This window comes from Bos taurus, chromosome 11 (assembly GCF_002263795.3).
Source record: "Bos taurus isolate L1 Dominette 01449 registration number 42190680 breed Hereford chromosome 11, ARS-UCD2.0, whole genome shotgun sequence".
Classification (NCBI taxonomy): Eukaryota; Metazoa; Chordata; class Mammalia; order Artiodactyla; family Bovidae; genus Bos; species Bos taurus.
The window spans coordinates 4,486,280-4,510,420 of record NC_037338.1 but is presented as its reverse complement, the minus strand read 5'-3'; the positions used below and the strand labels follow the sequence as shown (position 1 = coordinate 4,510,420).

The following is a 24,141-nucleotide window of genomic DNA, read 5'->3' as shown; positions in this document are numbered from 1 at the left end:
TAACTTTACAATATTGTATTGGTTTTGCCATATATCGACAATCTCTTTAACAAGTAGTGCTGGGAAATCTGGTCAACCACTTGTAAAAGAATGAAACTAGAACACTTTCTAACACCATACACAAAAATAAACTCAAAATGGATTCAAGATCTAAACGTAAGACCAGAAACTATAAAACTCCTAGAGGAGAACATAGGCAAAACACTCTCTGACATACATCACAGCAGGATCCTCTATGACCCACCTCCCAGAATATTGGAAATAAAAGCAAAAATAAACAAATGGGACCTAATTAACCTTAAAAGCTTCTGCACATCAAAGGAAACTATTAGCAAGGTGAAAAGGCAGCCTTCAGAATGGGAGAAAATAATAGCAAATGAAGCAACTGACAAACAACTAATCTCAAAAATATACAAGCAACTCCTACAGCTCAACTCCAGAAAAATAAATGACCCAATCAAAAAATGGGCCAAAGAACTAAATAGACATTTCTCCAAAGAAGACATACAGATGGCTAACAAACACATGAAAAGATGCTCAACATCACTCATTATCAGAGAAATGCAAATCAAAACCACTATGAGGTACCATTTCACAGCAGTCAGAATGGCTGCTATCCAAAAGTCTACAAATAATAAATGCTGGAGAGGGTGTGGAGAAAAGGGAACCCTCTTACACTGTTGGTGGGAATGCAAACTAGTACAGCCACTATGGAGAACAGTGTGGAGATTCCTTAAAAAACTGGAAATAGAACTGCCTTATGATCCAGCAATCCCACTGCTAGGCATACACACTGAGGAAACCAGAATTGAAAGAAACACGTGTACCCCAATGTTCATCACAGCACTGTTTATAATAGCTAGGACATGGAAGCAACCTAGATGTCCATCAGCAGACGAATGGATAAGAAAGCTGTGGTACATATACACAATGGAATATTACTCAGCCATTAAAAAGAATACATTTGAATCAGTTCTAATGAGGTGGATGAAACTGGAGCCTATTATACAGGGTGAAGTAAGCCAGAAGGAAAAACACCAATACAGTATACTAACGCATATATATGGAATTTAGAAAGACGGTCTAACAATAACCCTGTATACGAGACAGCAAAAGAGACACTGATGTATAGAACAGTCTTTTGGACTCTGTGGGAGAGGGAGAGAGTGGGATGATTTGGGAGAATGGCATTGAAACATGTAAAATATCATGTATGAAACGAGATGCCAGTCCAGGTTCGATGCACGATACTGGATGCTTGGGGCTGGTGCACTGGGACGACCCAGAGGGATGGTACGGGGAGGGAGGAGGGAGGAGGGCTCAGGATGGGGAACACAGGTATACTTGTGGCATGAATCCGCCACAAAAAGTATACCTGTGTTCCCATCCTGAGCCCTCCTCCCTCCTCCCTCCCCGTACCATCCCTCTGGGTCGTCCCAGTGCACCAGCCCCAAGCATCCAGTATCGTGCATCGAACCTGGACTGGCATCTCGTTTCATACATGATATTTTACATGTTTCAATGCCATTCTCCCAAATCATCCCACTCTCTCCCTCTCCCACAGAGTCCAAAAGACTGTTCTATACATCAGTGTCTCTTTTGCTGTCTCGTATACAGGGTTATTGTTAGACCGTCTTTCTAAATTCCATATATATGCGTTAGTATACTGTATTGGTGTTTTTTCTTCTGGCTTACTTCACCCTGTATAATAGGCTCCAGTTTCATCCACCTCATTAGAACTGATTCAAATGTATTCTTTTTAATGGCTGAGTAATATTCCATTGTGTATATGTACCACAGCTTTCTTATCCATTCGTCTGCTGATGGACATCTAGGTTGCTTCCATGTCCTAGCTATTATAAACAGTGCTGTGATGAACATTGGGGTACACGTGTTTCTTTCAATTCTGGTTTCCTCAGTGTGTATGCCCAGCAGTGGGATTGCTGGATCATAAGGCAGTTCTATTTCCAGTTTTTTAAGGAATCGCCACACTGTTCTCCATAGTGGCTGTACTAGATTGCATTCCCACCAATAGTTTAAGAGGGTTCCCTTTTCTCCACACCCTCTCCAGCATTTATTGCTTGTAGCATTTCTCCAAAGAAGACATACAGATGGCTAACACACACATGAAAAGATGCTCAACATCACTCATTATCAGAGAAATGCAAATCAAAACCACTATGAGGTACCATTTCACGCCAGTCAGAATGGCTGCGATCCAAAAGTATCTTTGCTTTTTAATATGCTATCTAGGTTGGTCATAACTTTCCTTCCAAGGAGTAAGCATCTTTTAATTTTATGGCTGCAATCACCATCTGCACTGATTTTGGAGCTCAAAAAAATAAAGTCTGACACTGTTACCCCATCTATCTTCCCCTGAAGTGATGGGACAAGATGCCATAATCTTAGTTTTCTGAATGCTGAGCTTTAAGTCAACTTTTTCACTCTCCTCTTTCACTTTCATGGGCTTTTTAGTTCCTCTTCACTTTCTGCCATAAGGGTGGTGTCATCTGCATATCTGAGGTTATTGATATTTCTCCCAGCAATCTTGATTCCAGCTTGTGTTTCTTCCAGTCCAGCGTTTCTCATGATGTACTCTGCATATAAGTTAAATAAACGGGGTGACAATATAGAGCCTTGATGAATTCCTTTTCCTATTTGGAACCAGTCTGTTGTTCCATGTCCAGTTCTAACTCTTGCTTCCTGACCTGCATACAGATTTCTCAAGAGGCAGGTCAGGTGGTCTGGTATTCCCATCTCTTTCAGAATTTTCCACAGTGTATTGTGATCCACATAGTCAAAGGCTTTGGCATAGTCAATAAAGCAGAAATAGATGTTTTTCTGGAACTCTCTTGTTTTTTCCATGATCCAGCAGATGTTGGCAATTTGATCTCTGCTTCCTCTGTCTTTTCTAAAACCAGCTTGAACATCAGGAAGTTCACGGTTCACATATTGCTGAAGCCTGGCTTGGAGAATTTTGGACATTACTTTACTAGCGTGTGAGATGAGTGCAACTGTGCAGTAGTTTGAGCATTCTTTGGCATTGCTTTTCTTCGGGATTGGAATGAAAACTAACCTTTTCCAGTCCTGTGGCCACTGCTGAGTTTTCCAAATTTGCTGGCATATTGAGTGTAGCACTTTCACAGCACCATCTTTCAGGATCTGAAATAGCTCAACTGGAATTCCATCACCTCCACTAGCTTTGTTTGTAGTGATGCTTTCTAAGGCCCACTTGACTTCACATTCCAGGATGTCTGGCTCTAGGTGAGTGAACACACCATCATGATTATCTGGGTCATGAAGCTCTTTTTTGTACAGTTCTTCTGTGTATTCTTGCCACCTCTTCTTAATATCTTCTGTTAGGTCCATACCATTTCTGTCCTTTATTGTGCCCATCTTTGTATGATTTGTTCCCTTGATATCTAATTTTTTTGAAGAGATCTCTAGTCTTTCCCATTCTGTTGTTTTCCTCTATTTCTTTGCACTGATTGCTGAGGAAGGCTTTCTTACCTCTCCTTGCTATTCTTTGGAACTCTGCATTCAGATGTTTATATCTTTCCTTTTCTCCTTTGCTTTTCGCGTCTCTTCTTTTCACAGCTATTTGTAAGGCCTCCCCAGACAGCCATTTTGCTTTTTTGCATTTCTTTTCCATGGGGATGGTCTTGATCCCTGTCTCCTGTACAATGTCACGAACCTCATTCCATAGCTCATCAGGCACTCTATCTATCAGATCTAGGCCCTCAAATCTATTTCTCACTTCCACTGTATAATCATAAGGGATTTGATTTAGGTCATACCTGAAGGAGAGCCAACCAGTCCATTCTGAAGGAGATCAGCCCTGGGATTTCTTTGGAAGGAATGATGCTAAAGCTGAAACTCCAGTACTTTGGCCACCTCATGCAAAGAGTTGACTCATTGGAAAAGACTCTGATGCTGGGAGGGATTGGGGGCAGGAGAGAAGGGGACGACAGAGGATGAGATGGCTGGATGGCATCACTGACTCGATGGACTTGAGTCTGAGTGAACTCCGGGAGTTGGTGATGGACAGGGAGGCCTGGCCTGCTGCAATTCATGGGGTCGCAAAGAGTCGGACACGACTGAGCGACTGAACTGAAATGAATCGTCTAGTGGTTTTCCCACTTTCTTCAATTTAAGTCTGAATTTGGCAATAAGGAGTTCATGATCTGAGCCACAGTCAGCTCCTGGTCTTGTTTTTGCTGACTGTATAGAGCTTCTCCATCTTTGGCTGCAAAGAATATAATCAATCTGATTTCAGTGTAGACCATCTGGTGATGTCCATGTATAGAGTCTTCTCTTGTGTTGTTGGAAGAGGGTGTTTATTATGACGAGTGCATTTTCTTGGCAAAACTCTATTAGTCTTTGCCCTGCTTCATTCCGTATTGCAAGGACAAAATTGCCTGTTACTCCAGGTGTTTCTTGACTTCCTACTTTTGCATTCCAGTCCTGTATAATGAAAAGGACATCTTTTCTGGGTGTTAGTTCTAAAAGGTCTTGTAGGTCTTCATAGAACCGTTCAAGTTCAGCATCTTCAGCGTTACTGGTTGGGGCATGGGCTTGGATTACTGTGATATTGAATGGTTTGCCTTGGAAACGAACAGAGATCATTCTGTCAGTTTTGAGATTGCATCCAAGTACTGCATTTCGGACTCTTTTGTTGACCATGATAGCTACCCCATTTCTTCTAAGGGATTCTCACCCACAGTAATAGATATAATGGTCATCTGAGTTAAATTCACCCATTCCAGTCCATTTTAGTTCGCTGATGCCTAGAATATTGATGTTCACTCTTGGCATCTCCTGTTTGACCACTTCCAATTTGCCTTGATTCGTGGACCTGACATTCCAGGTTCCTATGCAATATTCCTCTTTATGGCATCGGACCTTGCTTCTATCATCAGTCACATCCACAACTGGGTATTCGTATCTCACTCTTAGACACTGCCAAATTTCTAGGATTAAAAAAAAATTCACTCCTAAAAATTGTTTTTATTCAAAAGTAACAAAAATATATCTCCATGCACAGACTCATATGAGACCGTTTTGTAACAGAAGTACAAATGACAAAAAGTGGAAACAATTCAAATGTTCTTTAACTGGTGAATGGACACAAATAAAATGTGGTATCTATATATAACGGAACACTGCTGTCAGTTAAAAGGAACACAGTACTGACAGAGCAGCAACACAGATGAAGAGGCTGAAGTGACAGAAGCCAGACACAAAAGACCACGTAATACAAAGTTGCATTTATGATGAAGTTTCTGGAGAAGACGCTGTCCTGAGGCAGGAAACAGATGAGCAGTTGCTTGGGGGCAGGAATGGGTAATGACTGCAGATTGGCACAAGGATATTTCTGGGGTGATGAACATATTCTAAAAGTTGAGTTGTGGGACTGGCTGCACAACTCTGTAAATTTACAAAATGTCACTGAATTGTAAACTTAAAATGGGTCAGTTTTACAGTATGAAATCACATCTCAACCAAGCTGTTCAAAAATTGTTGACCTAGGACTTCCCTGGTGGTCTAGTGGTTAAGAATCTGCCACACAGTGCAGGAGACACAGGTTCGATCCTGGGTCCAGGAAGATCCCACATGGCACAAAGCAACTAAGCCCATGAGCTACAACTGATGAGCCCATGAACTGCAACGAAGCACAGCACAGCACAGCACAGAACTAGCTTGAGCACAGCAATGAAGACCCAGTACAGCCAAAACACTTTTTTTAAATTGTTGAGCTAAAGAGGACCACTGCATATTGTTAAAAGGAGGGGCCGGGGGTGGGGGGATGCAAACACTAAATTTATTACTTAATTTTTAATTATTTTTTTTTTAAATCATGGGGTTCATAACCAGATTCATTGCCAAAGGCAGTTCTATCTCACTAGGGAGTGAGATAATAGGGAACTGTTACTTTATGATTATACCCATTCTGTTCGTAAATCACCAAGCACTGTATACAATGTCTGGCTGAAGTAGGTCTGTGAGAAGAAGCAGAGACACGAGCAGGAGAAGGGAGGGGATTTAGAGGGTGATCAGAGATACTGCTGAACATCCTAAAATGAAGAGGACAGTCCCCCACAGCAGAGAATTCTTAGGCCCAAAAATGTCAATAGTGCTGAGGCTGAGAAACCCCGATTTACAGTAACAGACTTTGTTAGTCCTTTAGAAATTTGGAAAATGTATTCCTAACTAAACTTTACAGAAGGAAAAGGCAAATACTGATACAGAGGTATTCACAAACTAACTGAAAGCTAGAATTGCACATGAAAAAATTAAGGAAAGCTAAAAACAATTTTAGTTTTAAAACAGTTTAGCCTCTTCAAAGCAAATTAGTTTTTAGTGTATTATTTATGCTAAGCTGACATAACTAGAGAAAACTTCCTCCTGAAGTCTAGTAGAAATAGTAGTAGAAGTCTACTGCATTAAGAAGGGAAAACAGTTAAGTGGCAGGGTATGTGAACTTGACTAAACGGAAGCCTCATTAACCCACCTGATCTAAAGAACTAAAGGGACCACATGTGTCAGAATGACTAAACACACAAGGCAAACACTCAATTAGAGCGCATAAGCTCAGAGTATCTCTATAAACCTATAAAAAAATCTCTCAAAGAGCACACTAAAATTTGGATTAAAAAAAGAAAAAACTGATAAAGCAGTCAGCATTCCATCTTAGCAAACAGTGAGGTCCTTGGGTTAGACCAGTGTCAAGGACCTATTATGTCTCAGCATCACAAAAACGGAACAGATACCAATCCGAGACTGTTTTTTAAATTGCTCCTCAATAGAAGCGTTAGTTGTAAAGTTCTAATGATCACAGAGGAAGGGGGTGGAAAGGAGTAGAGAAGAGGAAAAATGAGTACCTCAATCCTCCGTTTTGCTTTGTCATAAGCCCGTTCTTCTTTAGTTCGATCGTCGTCAGAGTCATCCTCAGATTCTGAGCTCACGTCTTTGCTTGGCTTTTTATCCAATGTTTTCCCAGCGTCCTTCTCATCTGACACCTTTTCATCATCATCTTCACCTTCACTGCCTTCACTGTCTCCTTCTTCCTCCTCTTCGTCTTCACTCTCTTCTTCCTCCTCCTCCTCCTCTTCCTCCTCCTCCTCCTCTTCAGGGTTTTCTTTTACTTCTATATGCACCGTGTTTTCTTCTTTCAAGGAAAAGACATTTTGAAATAAACCAAAGTTAAAAATGAGATTTCTATCAAGATAGAGACCTTAAAGGCAAAATAATACCGAAAGGGTACTAAATAAGGCAGTAACATTTTACTATATAATTCAAAATTAATATTTTCATACCTCATAAATGCAAAGTTTTGTCTACATACTACAGTAAAGACTGCCTTTTAACAGTAAAAACTTAATGCATTAACCATACTTAAGCTAATAAAAAAAGGAAAGCATCACTGGCCAGGATACACTGTCCCTGAGAGGACAGAAACCCAGGGAAGGGAGCACAATGTTTAGTACCTCCTCCCCCCGGGGTCATCTGCGGACCCTGGAGGAGGCAGCTGAAAGGCTATGCAGCACTCTTAAAGGCCCCTCAGCGCTCAAGGGTCCAGGCACTGGGAGTTCAGGCCTACCAACAATTTCAGGGGGGCAAGGTAGACAGACACTGGGTAGTGCCCGTACTGTGGGGTGAAATCCTGAAAAACTCTGGGGAAATAACAGGATAAACAGGAAGTAAACAGGATCTCCCCATTACTGGCAGATCACCTCCAGGTTCTCTAAATTCGAAACGGGGAGTAAGATGATTCTATATTGCTAGTTCACTCAGACTCCTGGTAGATGTACATATAAATTCTCTCTGGAGTAAGAAAACACCAACTTTGCCATCAAATTATTTCTACAGTTTCAAACAACTCAGGAGAAAATAAAAACAAACTGGGTTGAATCATAATAAAACTGATGAAAACAAAGACACATGGAAACTTTAGAGTGATACCTGACTTTTAAACAGAAACAATAAAAGCCAAGACAGGGGATTAGAATCATCAAAGCATTAATCAAATTACAACAAAGAATTTCTCATTTAGTATGTTACCTTCAAGAATGAAGATGAGGGATTCCCTGGTGGCTCATTGGTGAAGAATCTGCCTGCCAAAGCAGGAGACATGGGTTCGATCCCTGGTCGAGGAAGACCCACATGCTGCAGAGCAACCAAGCCTGTGTGCTACAACTATCAAGCCTGTGGTCTAAAGACCAAAAGCCCCAAGTACTGAAGCCCCCATGCCCTGGAGCCCATGTTCCGCAACAGAAGGCACCACGATGAAAAGCCTGTGTACCACCAACTAGAGAGTTAGCCCCTACTTACCGCAACTAGAGAAAAGCCCACGTAGCAATGAAAACCCAGCACAGCCAAAAATAAATACATTTTTTTTTAAAAAGAATGAAGATGAGATAAAGATTTTTCAGAAAAGCAAATATGGACAGTCTCCGTAGCAGATTCATACTGAAGGAATTCTAAAAGATACACTTCAGGTTGGAAGAAATGACCCCAATAGAAGGTAAGAGATTGAGGAAGGAAAGAAGCACCACAAAACTCAGAATGTGAATAAACTTCAATGTATACCCATTGTTGTGTGTGTGTGTTTTAAAGCTTTTGGGGTTTAAAACAGAGAATTAAAGTAAATGAGAACAATGGTATATATAAACTGAGAACTGTTCAAATGTAATTTATGTATTCTATGGTCTTTATCTTGCTTGGAAAGAAGGTAACAGACATTGATAGTTCAGAAGTCCACGTTAAAACTATCTAGAGTAACCACCAAAAGGAAGGAGAAAAGTACAAAACGTCCAAGCTCATGAAAGGGCAAAAAAAGGAATTAAAGAAAAAAAATCAAATAATCCAAAAGCTAGTTAGAAAGGAGAGAAAAAGAAATAGAACAAATAAGAGTAAGATGATAAACAGAAGATCACTAAACTTCATTAACTGTATTACATTCTAGATGTAATGGGCTAAGTACTCCAGGTAAAATAAAAAGTAACAAAATAGATTTAAAAACCTCAACTATATGCTGTGTAAGGATATAGAAAGTGTAATACAGACAGAAAAATCAAGTAAATTAAAGCTGGTATACCTATATTAACATCAGATAAGGCAGACTTTAAGGAAAAAGACATTACTAGAAATAAGATATAAAACAGTCAATTCATCAGAAAGATGTAAGATTACATTCATTTAATAATACAGCACAAAACTACATAGAGCAAAAATTAAGATAACTCAGAGAAAAAGACAAACTATAAGCACAATGGGAGATTTAAGTATACCACTCTCAGCAAAAGAGAGAAAAGTACTGAGAAAAAAAACTCAGAAGCTGAATAAAATAATCAGCAACCTAAATACAGATAGCAAAGCACTCAACTAATGCAGAATATAAACTCTTTCCAGTCACATGAAACATGTAAAATAACCAACCATTTGTTGGGTTGTAAATTAAGTCAACACAGTTCAAAGGATAGAAACACGTGTTTTTCTGATCACAATGAAATAACAAAGATATGTAAAGTCTTCATTTTCATAAAATAAGAAATAAACTTCTAAGTAAATTATAGGCTAAAATATCAAAATATAAATTTAAAAATATCAATATATCAGAACTTAGAGAATTTGGCTAAAGCCAGGCTTAGAGAAAAATACATCATTTTAAAAAAGACTGAAAAAACAAACAGCCAAATATTCACTTCAAAAAGTTAGGAGAAAGCCAACAAATAAAACCCTAAAAAAGAAGCCAGGAAGAAATGACCAGGAAAACCATTTTTTATTCACAATGATTAGGAGGAACTCTATTATCTTGTTTGTATATCTTTGTATTTATTCTAAGTTAAAGAGCTTTAATAATCTATTTTCATTTGTAAAAATCATCTATTTTCATTTGTAAAAATCACCATTCTGGGAAAAAATGCATTCTAAATACTAGGCAACTATCTTACAAATCACTTTCTGAAAAACCATTTATTAATAAAATCAGGATCCACAGGAGGATTTAGGGATCATGGCAATGGAAAGAGCCAGACTGTCCTCTATCTCCAGGAATGCTCGTGCAGCTTTCACAATCAAGACTACTCCTTTAAACACAGACACATCACGAGTAGCCAACGGACGTATCAGTGCGCGCTTCCGAGCTACTCACCTGTCTCTCTCTCCTCATCGCTAGCCATAGCTTCCCAGTCATCCAACCCAGCATCCTCGGTTTCTTCTTCCTCTTCTGTGGATGAAAGTTTTCATTAAGGACATAAAAATTATCTAGAATTTAAGATTGCTTTTAGAAAAAAAAATGTAGAAAACTATACTGACATTTAAAAAATGCTTTAGTTATAAAAAGAAGTATGTATATAATTTCATTCTTTGCAACTATTTTTCAACATACCTAGTAGGTTAAATCCTTTACTGTCACTAGATGCTTCACAATTTCCTCATGTTTTGAGTACAATATATTAAACTTAACCCAGATTTCATATCTGAGGTAAAATATTGCTGTTCAGTTGCTAAGTCATGTCCAAAATATTAGCAACTCATTGAAATATTCCTTTAGATCTTGAAAAGGGTACATGATGGCATTCAGTTCTTGAGGACAAATGGAATTTCACATATCTCTTCTTTTTGATCTTCAAACTATATACATAAGAATGTATTGTTTATTTAGCTTTAACCTCTTCAAATACATACAAATACTACTTCAATTACATACTTGGAGGTACCAATCTACACTTCTCTTCCAGCTGAAAGAACAGCATGTCGTGCTTACAACCCAAAAATGGCCAGAAAGGTATAATTTTGAATTTAAAGACTATAAACTCCCCTTATTAACAAAAATGACTCTCTTTTTACTTCAATCTAGTCAAGCAAAATTATTCTCAAATGAAAGGAAGATGAGGGTGGAACACGGGGTATTTGCTTCCCTGTAATAATTACTACTTGCCAACAAGCCTGGATACATTTTCCTGAGGAGGAGGAAATGAGTCAGAAACATGAACCCTAAACTCCTTCTAAATTAGTAACACTTTCTACTGCTACAAATTACCACCAAAAGTAGTGAACTCCCGTAAGTCTATCAACATGAATGTCTTTGATCTCATCAGGTTAAGCTGAGGTGTGCTGAGGAAAATAATCCTTTTTACACTGAGAACAGGAGGGGAAGAAAAAAAGGATCAGTAATACTGGGTTAACCACTAGACCATTCAGGTATGACCTAAATCAAATCCCTTATGATATAGAGTGGAAGTGAGAAATAGATTTGAGGGCCTAGATCTGATAGATAGAGTGCCTGATGAGCTATGGAATGAGGTTCGTGACATTGTACAGGAGACAGGGATCAAGACCATCCCCATGGAAAAGAAATGCAAAAAAGCAAAATGGCTTTCTGGGGAGGCCTTACAAATAGCTGTGAAAAGAAGAGAAGAGAAAAGCAAAGGAGAAAAGGAAAGATATAAACATCTGAATGCAGAGTTCCAAAGAATAGCAAGAGGAGATAAGAAAGCCTTCTTCAGAGATCAATGCAAAGAAATAGAGGAAAACAACAGAATGGGAAAGACTAGAGATCTCTTCAAGAAAATTAGATATCAAGGGAACAAATCATACAAAGATGGGCACAATAAAGGACAGAAATGGTATGGACCTAACAGAAGATATTAAGAAGAGGTGACAAGAATACACAGAAGAACTGTACAAAAAAGAGCTTCACGACCCAGATAATCACGATGGTGTGATCACTGACCTAGAGCCAGACATCCTGGAATGTGAAGTCAAGTGGGCCTTAGAAAGCATCACTACCAACAAAGCTAGTGGAGGTGATAGACTTCCAGTTGAGCTATTCCAAATCCTGAAAGATGATGCTGTGAAAATGCTGCACTCAATATGCCAGCAAATTTGGAAAACTCAGCAGTGGCCACAGGACTGGAAAAGGTCAGTTTTCATTCCAATCCCAAAGAAAGGCAATGCCAAAGAATGCTCAAACTACCGCACAACTGCACTCATCTCACACGCTAGTAAAGTAATGTTCAAAATTCTCCAAGCCAGGCTTCAGCAATATGTGAACCGTGAACTTCCTGATGTTCAAGTTGGATTTAGAAAAGGCAGAGGAAGCAGAGATCAAATTGCCAACATCTGCTGGATCATGGAAAAAGTAAGAGAGTTCCAGAAAAACATCTATTTCTGCTTTATTGACTACGCCAAAGTCTTTGACTGTGTGGATCACAATACACTGTGGAAAATTCTGAAAGAGATGGGAATACCAGACCACCCGACCTGCCTCTTGAGAAATTTGTATGCAGGTCAGGAAGCAACAGTTAGAACTGGACATGGAACAACAGACTGGTTCCAAATAGGAAAAGGAATTCGTCAAGGCTGTATATTGTCACCCTGTTTATTTAACTTATATGCAGAGTACATCATGAGAAACGCTGGACTGGAAGAAACACAAGCTGGAATCAAGACTGCCGGGAGAAATATCAATAACCTCAGATATGCAGATGACACCACCCTTATGGCAGAAAGTGAAGAGGAACTATAAAGCCTCTTGATGAAGGTGAAAGTGGAGAGTGAAACAGCTGGCTTAAAGCTCAACATTCAGAAAACGAAGATCATGGCATCCGGTCCCACCACTTCATGGGAAATAGATGGGGAAACAGTGGAAACAGTGTCAGACTTTATTTTTCAATAATCCAAAATCACTGCAGATGGTGACTGCAGCCATGAAATTAAAAGATGCTTACTCCTTGGAAGGAAAGTTATGACCAACCTAGATAGCATATTCAAAAGCAGAGACATTACTTTGCCAACAAAGGTCCGTCTAGTCAAGGCTATGGTTTTTCCTGTGGTCATGTAAGGATGTGAGAGGTGGACTGTGAAGAAGGCTGAGTGCCAAAGAATTGATGCTTTTGAACTGTGGTGTTGGAGAAGACTCTTATGAGTCCCTTGGACTGCAAGGAGATCCAACCAGTCCATTCTGAAGGAGATTAGCCCTGGGATTTCTTTGGAAGGAATGATGCTAAAGCTGAAACTCCAGTACTTTGGCCACCTCATGCGAAGAGTTGACCACTGGAAAAGACTCTGATGCTGGGAGGGATTGGGGGCAAGAGCAGAAGGGGACAACAGAGGATGAGTTGGCTGGATGGCATCACTGACTCGATGGACATGAGTGTGAGTGAACTCCGGGAGTTGGTGATGGACAGGGAGGCCTGGCGTGCTGTGATTCATGGGGTCGCAAAGAGTCGGACACGACTGAGCGACTGATCTGATCTAATCTGAATACTGGGTTAGCCAAAAGGTTCATTTGTGTTTTTCTGTAACATCTTAAACCCTGAATGAATTTATTGGCCAACCCAGTATCTTTCACAAGTGTGGGTCAATCTTCAAGAAAAAAAAACCTTTTTGTTTTTGTATTGGGGTACAGCCAATTAATGATGTTGTGATAGTTTCAGGAGGACAGCAAAAGAACTCAGCCATACATATACATGAATCCATCTCCCCCAAACTCTCCTCAGTCTGGGTCAGTCTTAACATTCTCTAAAGCAACTCCTACTCCTATCTGTAAACACCGGAGATTCTCCTGATTTTACCCAACATACAATGTAGCCAGCCTCCTGCTCTCCTAGCAACACCTAGTTTCACGAATTAGAACAATGTTTAAAGAAAAAAAAAAATCCAGAGATGTTCTCCAATCCCAAAATACACACACAGAATGAGTAAACTGAATCCTCTTACTAATTTAGTAAATAAAAGCTGACCTCTGAAGATTTTAAAATGTCAATTCTTATGATTTTTAGTAAAAAGCTCCAATCAAAAGTGCTCCCAATTTGCTTCCAAAGGATTTAAACAAAGAACTTTAGGTCTTTTTGGTACCACCTAAGAATCCTGACCCATAAATAAAAACATTAGAGAAAATCCAAATACCTCTAATCCTTTCTATAAAACACTTCCAACACCATTGTAAAGAACAAAAGTGATTCAAGTCTCACCTCTACAATTTTTCCAGAGAAAATGAAACGATTTAAAGAAAGAACTACAAAGTAAGAAGGCCATTCTGCCAGACATCTGGTTTCTCCAAACTAGTGACAACCAAGACAACTTAGGACACATGAGCACTACTGGCCTGGTTCAACAGGAGGCGGTGTCTCTTCTTTTTCGGGTAGTCCTTGCTCCACAACTTCTGCAGCAGCACTTAATTCCACTGGTTCAGAAACTGATAAAAGGAACAGAAACCAACTTAACAATACTTTTCAGTGCATTTCCTGTTAGGATACTCTGTTAACTACTGAATAAACACCAGTAGTACAATCTAAATTCTTTAATAAGTTTACAAAACATTTAATACCAACAATGATTTTTTACAAACAGGAAACTAGTTTTTCTTTCCGACAAGACTAGAATATAAAATTACAGAAGGTTGAGAAGGAAACAGCAAAAAAAAGAAATGATAGTTATGCTTTTTCAGTCAAGAACAGTTATTCATAGCATAGGACTCAGATTTTACAAACAGATATACTTTTCCCTTAACCTGTCATTTGAATCAGTGGAGAATGATATTAATATCATTAATAGTTGGTTTCAATATGCAATTCTGGTTAGACTTCTTTTTAAGAGACTTCTGTTTTTAAGGTTATAGGGGAAAAGGCCAGCAAAACTGTTTCTAAATCACAGGTTTTGTATGCAAACCTTTATTTTCCATCTGCTGCGGTGGTTTTTTCTTCTTTTTATCTTCATAAATTGGCCTCTTCTTTGGCAAAGAGTCTTTTGATGGCACTTCAACACCTGAGGGATAAAATTGGAAAATTTCAGTGTTTATACTACTTGCTTGACACCTAAGAAACACTATTGAAGAAGGTAACATTTTATTCACCTCAGAGATACATATCCTAAAATATAAAGTTCATGGAAAACCTTCTTTTCAACATAAGGTATTTTAAACATGCATTAAAATTCCATCTTTTTGGTGTCTAGCTCTTTGACTTTTGACAAACGCTTGTAGTTACACAATTACCATCATAATGAAGATGCATAACAGTTCCATCACCCCAGGCTGCTCTGGGACGTTAAACCCTATTCACATCCTTAAGTCCCTGGCAACCACTGATCTGTTCTCCATCCCTTAAGATGGTCTCCTTCCAGAAAGTCACAGAAATAAAGCTTTACAGTCTGGCTATCATCATAATGGATCCAAATCATCCTCGTTACTATATGTATCAATACTTCGTTTCTTATGGTAAACAGTAATCCAGTGTATGGACGGACCACAGTCCGTTTATTCAATAGGCAGCTAAAGGACATTTGAGTTATTTCTAGGTTTTTGACAGTATGAATAAAGCTGCTATCAACATTTGCATGCAGATTTTTGTGTGAACGTTTTCTCTGGGATACACATTATGGAGTGGATGGGACATTAAATACATACAGCTGACCCTTGAAAAACATGTAGTTCTGGGCTGCCAACCCTCCATGTAGCTGAAAATCTGCATATGACCTATAGTCAGCCCTCTATATGCATGGTTTCCAAATTCTTGGATTCAACCAATAACAAATCATGTACTGTAGTATTTATAATTGAAAAAAACCCTCACAATTCAAATCCATGTTGTTCAGAGGTCAACTGTATTTAAATTTGTAAGAAACTGCCAACTGTAGTGGCTTTACAATTCTGCATTCCCATCAGTAGCACATGAGAGTTCCAACTGCTCTTGCCAGCATTTGGTAAAGACAAATGCTGGGGTTTTTTAAATTTACATATTCTAATAAATGTGTAGTGATACCTCATAGTGGTCTTACTTTGAATTTTCCTAATGGCTTCCCTTGTAGCTCAGTCAGGAAAGAATCTGCCTGCAATGCAGGAGACCAGGGTTTGATTCCTGGGTCGGGAAGATCCCATGGAAGGAAATGGCAACCGACCCCAGTACTCTTGCCTGGAGAATTCCATACACAGAGAAGCCTGGCAGGCTACAGCCCATGGGGTCTCAAGAGTCGGACACAACTGAGCGACTGAACCACCACCATGGTGTTGAGCATTCCTTCCACATGCTTACAGTATCTCAGTGAAGGGTCTCTTCAACCTTTTTTGCCCCTTTCCAAATAGGATTGTTTTTCTTGTTGAATTCTGAGTTATCTTTATATACACATAAACACAATTTTCAGATGAGTGATTTTTAGGTATTATCTTTGATATTCTCTCAATGGTGTCTTTTGAACGGCAGTTGTTAACTGGACTTCCTCAATTTTCTCATTTTTTTCCCTTTTATGGATTATGCTTTTGAAGTTGTACCTAAGCACTCCCTGCCTAGCACAAACTCATAAAGAGTTTCTATGTTTTCCTCTGAAAGTTCTTCACATTTAGATCTACAATCCATTACAAGTTAAATTCTATATAATGAGTGGGATTGAGGGCCAGGTTTTTCATTTTATTTTTTGCAAATAAATGTCTAATTATCCCACTATCACTTGTAGCAAAACCGTATTTTATCTACTGAATTGTCTCTTTCTATGACACAAAGAAATGCAAAAAAGCAAAATGATTGTCTAAGGAGGCATTACAAATAGCTGTGAAGAGAAGAGAAGGGAAAAGAAAAGGAGAAAAGGAAAGATATACCCATTTGAATGAAGAGTTGCAAAGAATAGCAAGGAGAGAGAAAAAAGCCTTCCTCAGTGATCAAAGAAATAGAAGAAAACAATAGAATGGGAAAGACCAGAGATCTCTTCAAGAAAATTATATATCAAGGGAACAAATCATGCAAAGATGGGCACAATAAAGGACAGAAATGGTATGGACCTAACAGAAGCAGAAGATATTAAGATATTAAGAACAGGTGGCAAGAATACACAGAAGAACAATAATACAAAAAAGATCTTCACAACCCAGACAATCACGATGGTATGATCACCAGAGCCAGGCACCCTGGAATGTGAAGTCAAGAGGGCCTGAGGAAGCATCACTACAAGCAAAGCTAGTGGAGGTGATGGAATTCCAGTTGAGCTATTTCAAATCCTGAAAGATGATGCTGTGAAAGTACTGCACTCAATATCCCAGCAAATTTGGGAAACTCTGCAGTGGCCGCAGGACTGGAAAAGGTCAGTTTTCATTCCAATCCCAAAGAAAGGCAATGAATGCCAAAGAATGCTCAAACTACTGCACAATTGTGTTCATCTCACACGCTAGTAAAGTAATGCTCAAAATTCTCCAAGCCAGGCTTCAGCAATACGTGAACTGTGAATTTCCAGATGTTCAAGCTGGTTTTAGAAAAGACAGAGGAACCAGAGATAAAACTGCCAACATCCGCTGGATCATCAAAAAAGCAAGAGAGTTCCAGAAAAACATCTATTTCTGCTTTGTTAACTATGCCAAAGCCTTTGACTGTGTGGACCGCCACAAACTGTGGAAAATCCTGAAAGAGATGGGAATACCAGACCACCTGACCTGTCTCTTGAGAAATCTGTATGCAGGTCAGGAAGCAAGAGTTAGAACTGGACATGAACAACAGACTGGTTCCAAATAGGAAAAGGAGTATGTCAAGGCTGTATATTGTCACCCTGTTTATTGAACTTCTATGCAGAGTACATCATGAGAAATGCTGGGCTGGAAGAAGCACAAGCTGGATTCAAGATTGCAGGACAATATCAATAACCTCAGATATGCAGATGATACCACCCTTATGGCAGAAAGTGAAGAGGAACTAAAAAACCTCTTGATGAAAGTGAAAGAGGAGAGTGAAAAAGTTGGCTTAAAGCTCAACATTCAGAAAACAAAGATCATGGCATCTGGTCTTAAGATCATGGCATAAGATCATGGCACTTCATGGCAAATAGATGGGGAAACAGTGAGAGACTTTATTTTCAGGGGCTCCAAAATCACTGCAGATGGTGACTGCAGCCATGAAGTTAAAAGATACTTGCTCCTTGGAAGAAAATTTATGACCAACCTAGATAGCATATTCAAAAGCAGAGACATTACTTTGCCAACAAAGGTCCATCTAGTCAAAGCTATGGTTTTTCTAGAAGTCATGTATAGATGTGAGAGTTGGAGTATAAAGAAACTTGAGCACTGAAGAATTGATGCTTTTGAACTGTGGTGTTGGAGAAGACTCTTGAGAGTCCCTTGGACTGCAAGGAGATCCAACCAGTCCATCCTAAAGGAAATCAGTCCTGAATATTCACTGGAAGGACTGATGTTGAAGCTGAAACTCCCAATACTTTGGCTACCTGATGCGAAGAACTGACTCATTTGAAAAGACCCTGATGCTGGGAAAGATTGAAGGCGGGAGAGGGGAACGACAAGGATGAGGTGGTTGGATGTCATCACCAACTCAAAGGACTTGAGTTTGAGTAGACTCCAGGAGTTGGTGATGGACAGGGAGGCCTGGGGTGCTGTAATCCACAGGGTCGCAAAGTCAGACATGACTGAGCGACTAGACTGAACTGAACTTATGACAACAAAGAAAACCTGACCAGACAGACTATTCTGTTCTGTTCTATTGACCTCTTCATTTACCCTTTAACCAGTATCACACTGTGATTGTTGTATTTTTACAGCCAGTCTTGAAACTGGATATTGTGAGTCTTCCAAGGTTCTTTCAAAAATACTTTGGTCGTTCTAATTCCTTTATCTTTTCACATACATTTTAGAAACAGCTGACAGACATCCACAGAATATTCTGCTGTAATTCTGACTGAGATTGCACTGAATCTACAAATCAGTTTGGGAGAAGTGGTATCTTAACAATATCACACTGCAAAAAGCAACATCTGCAAAAGCAGATTTGACTGCTTGCATTTGTTGCATTTGACTCTGCAAAAGCAACATCTCTCCATTTACATAGGCCTTTAATTATTTTCATCAGTATTTTACAGTTTTCAGCATATAGATTCCACAAATACTAGAATTTTAACTAAGTATTTCAATTTCTTTTATGGGGGGGTACTACTATAAATAGTACTGTTAATTTTATACTGTTAGTATTTATATGTTAATTACTAGCATATAGAAATAGTTGATATTTGCATACTGGCCTATCTATAATCTTCTTAACCTCACTTACTAGCGTTAATTACTAGCATATAGAAATAGTTGATATATGCATACTGGCCTATCTATAATCTTCTTAACCCCACTTACTAGCTATAGGATTTTGTGGGGGATAGATTCCATGGAATTTTCTATGTAGACAACTGGCATCTATGAATAGACTATTTCTTACCAATCTGCAGGCCTTATTTTTTGCCTAACTGCCTGAATCACGACATTCCAGACCAATGTGGAATGATTGTGATGAGAGTGCATACCCTTGCCTTAATCTCAATATTAGAGTTTATTAGTATTCAGTCATTTAAAAGTAAGTGTAATAATTGCATATTTTTTGTAAATGTCTTATATCAGGGAAGGAAGTTCTCTTCTATCCCCAGTTTGTGGATTCTTATTATATACGAATACTGAATTTTTTGAAATGATTCTTCTGTATATTGAGACGATCATGTAGATTTTCTTTAGTCTATTAATATGGTGAACTATTTCTTGATTTTTAAATACTGAACACCCCTGCACTACCAAGGTAAAATCCACTGGGTCATGACAGACTGTCCCTAAATATATACATAAATATATGCACATAAGTATGTTTATATAGTTGACCCTTGAATAACACAGGTTTGAACTACACGGATACTTGGACTCACATTTTTTCACGGAATACTACAGTACTACAAGATCCACTACTGGTTCAGTATGTGGATAGACCGTGGCTACAGAGGGCCAACTATGAATGTCCACAAATTGCTGACTGCATGGAGAGCTGCCCTGACTCCTAGACTGCACAAGGGACAACTGCATGGCTGGAATCACACTGCTAATACTCTGCTGAGAAACCTGCATCTCTGTTCATGAGGGATATTGATCCACAATTCCTTTCTTGTAATGTCTTTGTCTCACTATGACATAAGGATAATGCTGTCCTCAGGAGTTGGGTGATTCTGGAAGATAATGTTCATAACTGGCAATATTTCTTCCCTAAATATTTGTTAGAATTCCCAAGTGAAATCATAGAGGCATAAAGTTTTCTTTATTGTAAATTTTTAACTGAGCTAAAATGTAAATAGATAGGAGTATATTTTTAAATAGATACAGGACTATCCAGGTTATGTATTTGAGTTGTGGTAGTTTGTGTCTTTTAAGGAATGTGTACTTGCTATATGCTCAGTAGTTACAGGCTAAAGGCTATGAACAGACCAAAAAGATAACCTGCTACACAATTCAAGGTCATTATCTGAAAATATCTGCAGATACACTCTCTAAGAACACATTTTTTAGCTCAATGAATAAATTATATATATAATCCTAGGTAATGAACATAGTAAATAATATTTATCTAACAAGGTGGCTTCAAAAGATATGGTCAGACATAACATGTAACATTTCTTCCTTGAAGTGACTCAACGAGCAGACTTGTGGAGGACCTTTAATGCCCGGCTAAGAAGTTTGGATTTTTTTTTTTATTAACAGACAATACAGAGCCCATAAGAGGGCAAACACTGGGCAACATTATGAAGAATAAAGGAGACTGAGGCTAGAGATGCCACACGAGACCCCACCTCTTCCAAGCCTATCCTAACCTAAAGACTGATGCCAAGTTCATAATTTTAATTTTCATCTTATAAACGCAAGTCAAACTACTTCATAAAAGAGCATTTCTGAGATTGGCATGCCACTTTCTGTATGGCCCCATCCCAACTTCTCCATGAGAGCTTTCAGTCTGTCAGAGAGCTATCAGTTAAATCCAATATTTGGATTTGCTAGTTGTACTCGAATCTGTTCTTTAGTTTCATTTTTTTAAAAAGCTATATTCCCAGTTAAAAATAAAACTTTCTGAAATCTCAGTCCTGTGTTCCTCTAAATTTACTGCTTCCACCTGAACATAACATAGAGGAAGTCCCACAGATAAGTTAAATCTCAGCTCCAGGACCTCAGGCAAGCTGTTCAAGTTTCCTGAGTCTCCATTTTTTCATCTATATGATGGAAATGAAGACTTTTATGAAGAAATAATGTCAAAAATAGCATCAGTTATATACTAAATACATTAATAAATGGTAGCTATTATTTTAATTATAGTGTAAGTACCAAAATTACTATAATATAAAACCTGTGGAATGCAGGGACAAGACATAAAGAGAAATCCCAAAACATTCTTCTCAATGGAGCAAAGACACTTTTAAATCATCTTACCTGTCAAAGACACAATTAATGAAATGTTCGTATTATGGAATCTAAACTAAAAGGAACCAACTTCCTTGGGTAAACGGTTGATTTCAAGGTCTAGAGAAGAAAATGTACAAGGTGAACCTGAGCTATCTCATAGTGTCAGAAAGCAAGGAAGGGCCCAAGAACACTGTAGTCTAATGAAAAAGTCATAGGGACCAACCTGACTGACCTCCTCCTAGCCAAAAATAGCATCTAATTAGAATATCCAAAATGTAAATAACTTCAGGAGATGAAAACATATCAATTATATAAAATTCCATTAAGATGAAGTGTTCTACATCCAAAACAAAATTAAACTCACTGGTTAGCTTTGGAGGTTGTGGGGAAAGCAAATTATTATTTTGTAAATCAGTGAAGAAAGGGAAAGAATTAAGCATATTTCCTGGTTTTCCTATCACAATTCTGCAATTCCTAATGAAATACAGGATATAGGCAATGATCACCAATTGGAATTTAAATTATTAGATGAAAAGTCAATGAAGTACTTCTGTAATGGACAAGGCTACCAAAGGTTAAACTCAATGATCAACGTTGACATCATTAGAAGCAAGACAACCAGATCACATGCCTCCTCACATGAGGCACTGGGCGCTACACAGCACTGCTAAGTAGCAGCCAGCCTGCTAGATCTAAAAATTATAAGGTACAGAGAAATAAATTAGCCAACACCAGTAGAATGCAATTAGATAAATTCAGAACAGGGAAAATTCTAGGAAAAAAATCCAGTATCTTGAACAAATAAATCCATGCCAAAAACAGCAGTATCAATCCAATCAACCAAATCACATTATCAACCAGATGCAATACTTGAATCTAATCTGGATCCTGATCTGAACAAATCTATAAATGATGTTTTGGAGACAAGTGAAAAAAACAGAGTCATGGACAAAATCAAGAAATCAAGGAATTTTGTTAAATATAATAATACATACTATACTGTGTTAAAAAGGAAAATCTCCTGTTAGAGACACATACTAAAGTAACCTGTGAGGAGAATAATACTGACTTCTGTAATTCACTTTAAAATACTCTAGAGTGGCGGTGGGGGAGTGAGAGGGGAACAAAATAAGAATGCTAAGTGTTAAAACTCAGTGACGCATACATGGGACCTCGTTTCACTATTCTGTATTTTCATTTACAAACTATTATTTAACATGCAAATTTATCACAGTACACAGTTCATCTCCTGAAATAATGAAATTATCTCACCTACTTACACCATTGGACTTTTTCATAGCCTTTTCACAGAAATTCTCCTTCTATCTCAATTCAATTCTCCTTTTGACCGCTACAGAGATAACTGCTTGAGAGAACTCTCTGGACTGTTCAGTTAATTAAGAACACCACCTACCCTGAGCTTGTAGAAGTTTAAGGGTAGCTTCGGCTCTGGCTCTGGCTTCTCTCTGGGATTTAGTTAAAAGTTTCCCCTCTTTTTTCAAGCGTTCTTTCCTTTCCTTTTCTTTTTGCTTTTTCCTTTCTCTTTTTTCTTGTTCCAATCTTTCCTATAAAAGAAGACATAGCAGACAAAACTGTATTAGCTTAACAAATTACAAAATTTAAAAGCAAACACCCCAATTTCTAACAAAGCTCTTGAGATACATGCAGAGTATTATGTTAGGAACTTCCCAATGAAAGTATTTTAAATGTACATAATGAGTATAATTAGTATCACGTGAGGGTAACGATGTAAAAGCAACTCCTGTCTGCCCGAGGAAATAAGGCAGGATTTTCTGTACTTATCTTATTATCTATATCTGAACAATAATGTAACTGAACTACCATGTAACTAAGAAAGTTTTACAATTAGAAAGCTAGAGATGTGTTATGAGAAGAGGATTTAAGTAGAATGTGTCAATGTCAGCAACTTCACAAAAACATACCTCTTCTTTACGCTTGGCTTCTAACTCTTCAAGCCGTTTTATCCGTTCTTCCTCCTCTCTCTTCTGTCTTTCCTCCTCTTCTTTAAGCTTAGCCAGAGCTTCTTGCATAGCCTTAACTGTGGCTTTGCTAGGTCCTTTCTTCTTTTCTTTCTCCTTTTCTTCCTTTTCTCCTTTCTTTTTCTTCTTATCTTTTTTCTTTTTGTCTCCTTCATTGTCATCTACCAAAAAAAGAGGCAAAGAGTATTTTTAAGTCACTTCCTACAACAGGGGTGAGCAAACCCTAGAATCCAGGGACTACAATGGGCCAGCAGCAGACTAAGGTCGTTAGGCATCAAGGCCTCCTGAGCACTTGGGAGGAGCTGGTGCAGCTCAGAACCACCCAGCTGGCTTCCTTAGACGCTTATGATGCTGGTGTTACTCTGAGTTATCCTAAGGGATTCGAGAAGACAGGAAGATGCTGTCAGAAGGGAGAAGATACACTGTACCTAATGCTTCTGTAAGATGGAGATGATAAGAAGCCTACCTTAAGGGGACAGATACTAGGATAAAACACAAAAATACAAATATGTCCCAAGAACTCTTTAGCATTATACTGAAGAATTAAAGATTCTGAAGCTACATTCATGATGGTTCTCCTCAAAGATGTCCAGACAGTAAGAATCTGAGAGGTTTAAAAGCTATGCCAATTTTCCCATTAAAAGTTTTCCAGTCTAAAGGAAAAATTATGTAAATCACTTGATCTTTGTTTTCATTCTGAATAAGAGGAGGAAGTTTAACTAGATAGCTTTTTTTGGTTAATGGGTTCTGGTACAAAAACATGGCTCACTATTTCTTAAAAGACATTAACTAATTTTAGTATATTGCTTTTCCATTTCATTTTCATTTAAAAACCTGAATTAGGTTTTTGATAACAGGAGAGAATTCAGGTATCATCTCACACTGAGTTATCAAAAGGAACAATAAATTTTTCATTAAGCAACTTCCAGTATTCATCAGCAGCAAAAAATT

At 38.4% G+C, this 24,141-nt stretch overlaps 1 protein-coding gene across 3 annotated transcripts in view; it reads right to left on the bottom strand.

Moving 5' to 3' along the window:
• The window catches only part of EIF5B (eukaryotic translation initiation factor 5B), a 77,198-nt gene that overhangs the window by 22,513 nt on the left and 30,544 nt on the right, over positions 1 to 24,141 (bottom strand). For 2 of the 3 annotated variants that reach the window (XM_003586607.6, XM_024999310.2), the window contains exons 5-10: positions 23,134 to 23,351; positions 22,605 to 22,755; positions 14,677 to 14,772; positions 14,114 to 14,203; positions 10,154 to 10,228; positions 6,882 to 7,168 (exon numbers count right to left, since the gene is read on the bottom strand). In XM_003586607.6, coding sequence (XP_003586655.2) covers positions 6,882 to 7,168; positions 10,154 to 10,228; positions 14,114 to 14,203; positions 14,677 to 14,772; positions 22,605 to 22,755; positions 23,134 to 23,351 — 917 coding nt within the window. The remainder of the gene's footprint in view (positions 1 to 6,881; positions 7,169 to 10,153; positions 10,229 to 14,113; positions 14,204 to 14,676; positions 14,773 to 22,604; positions 22,756 to 23,133; positions 23,352 to 24,141) is intronic. The other variant, XM_024999309.2, reaches the window with a different exon arrangement.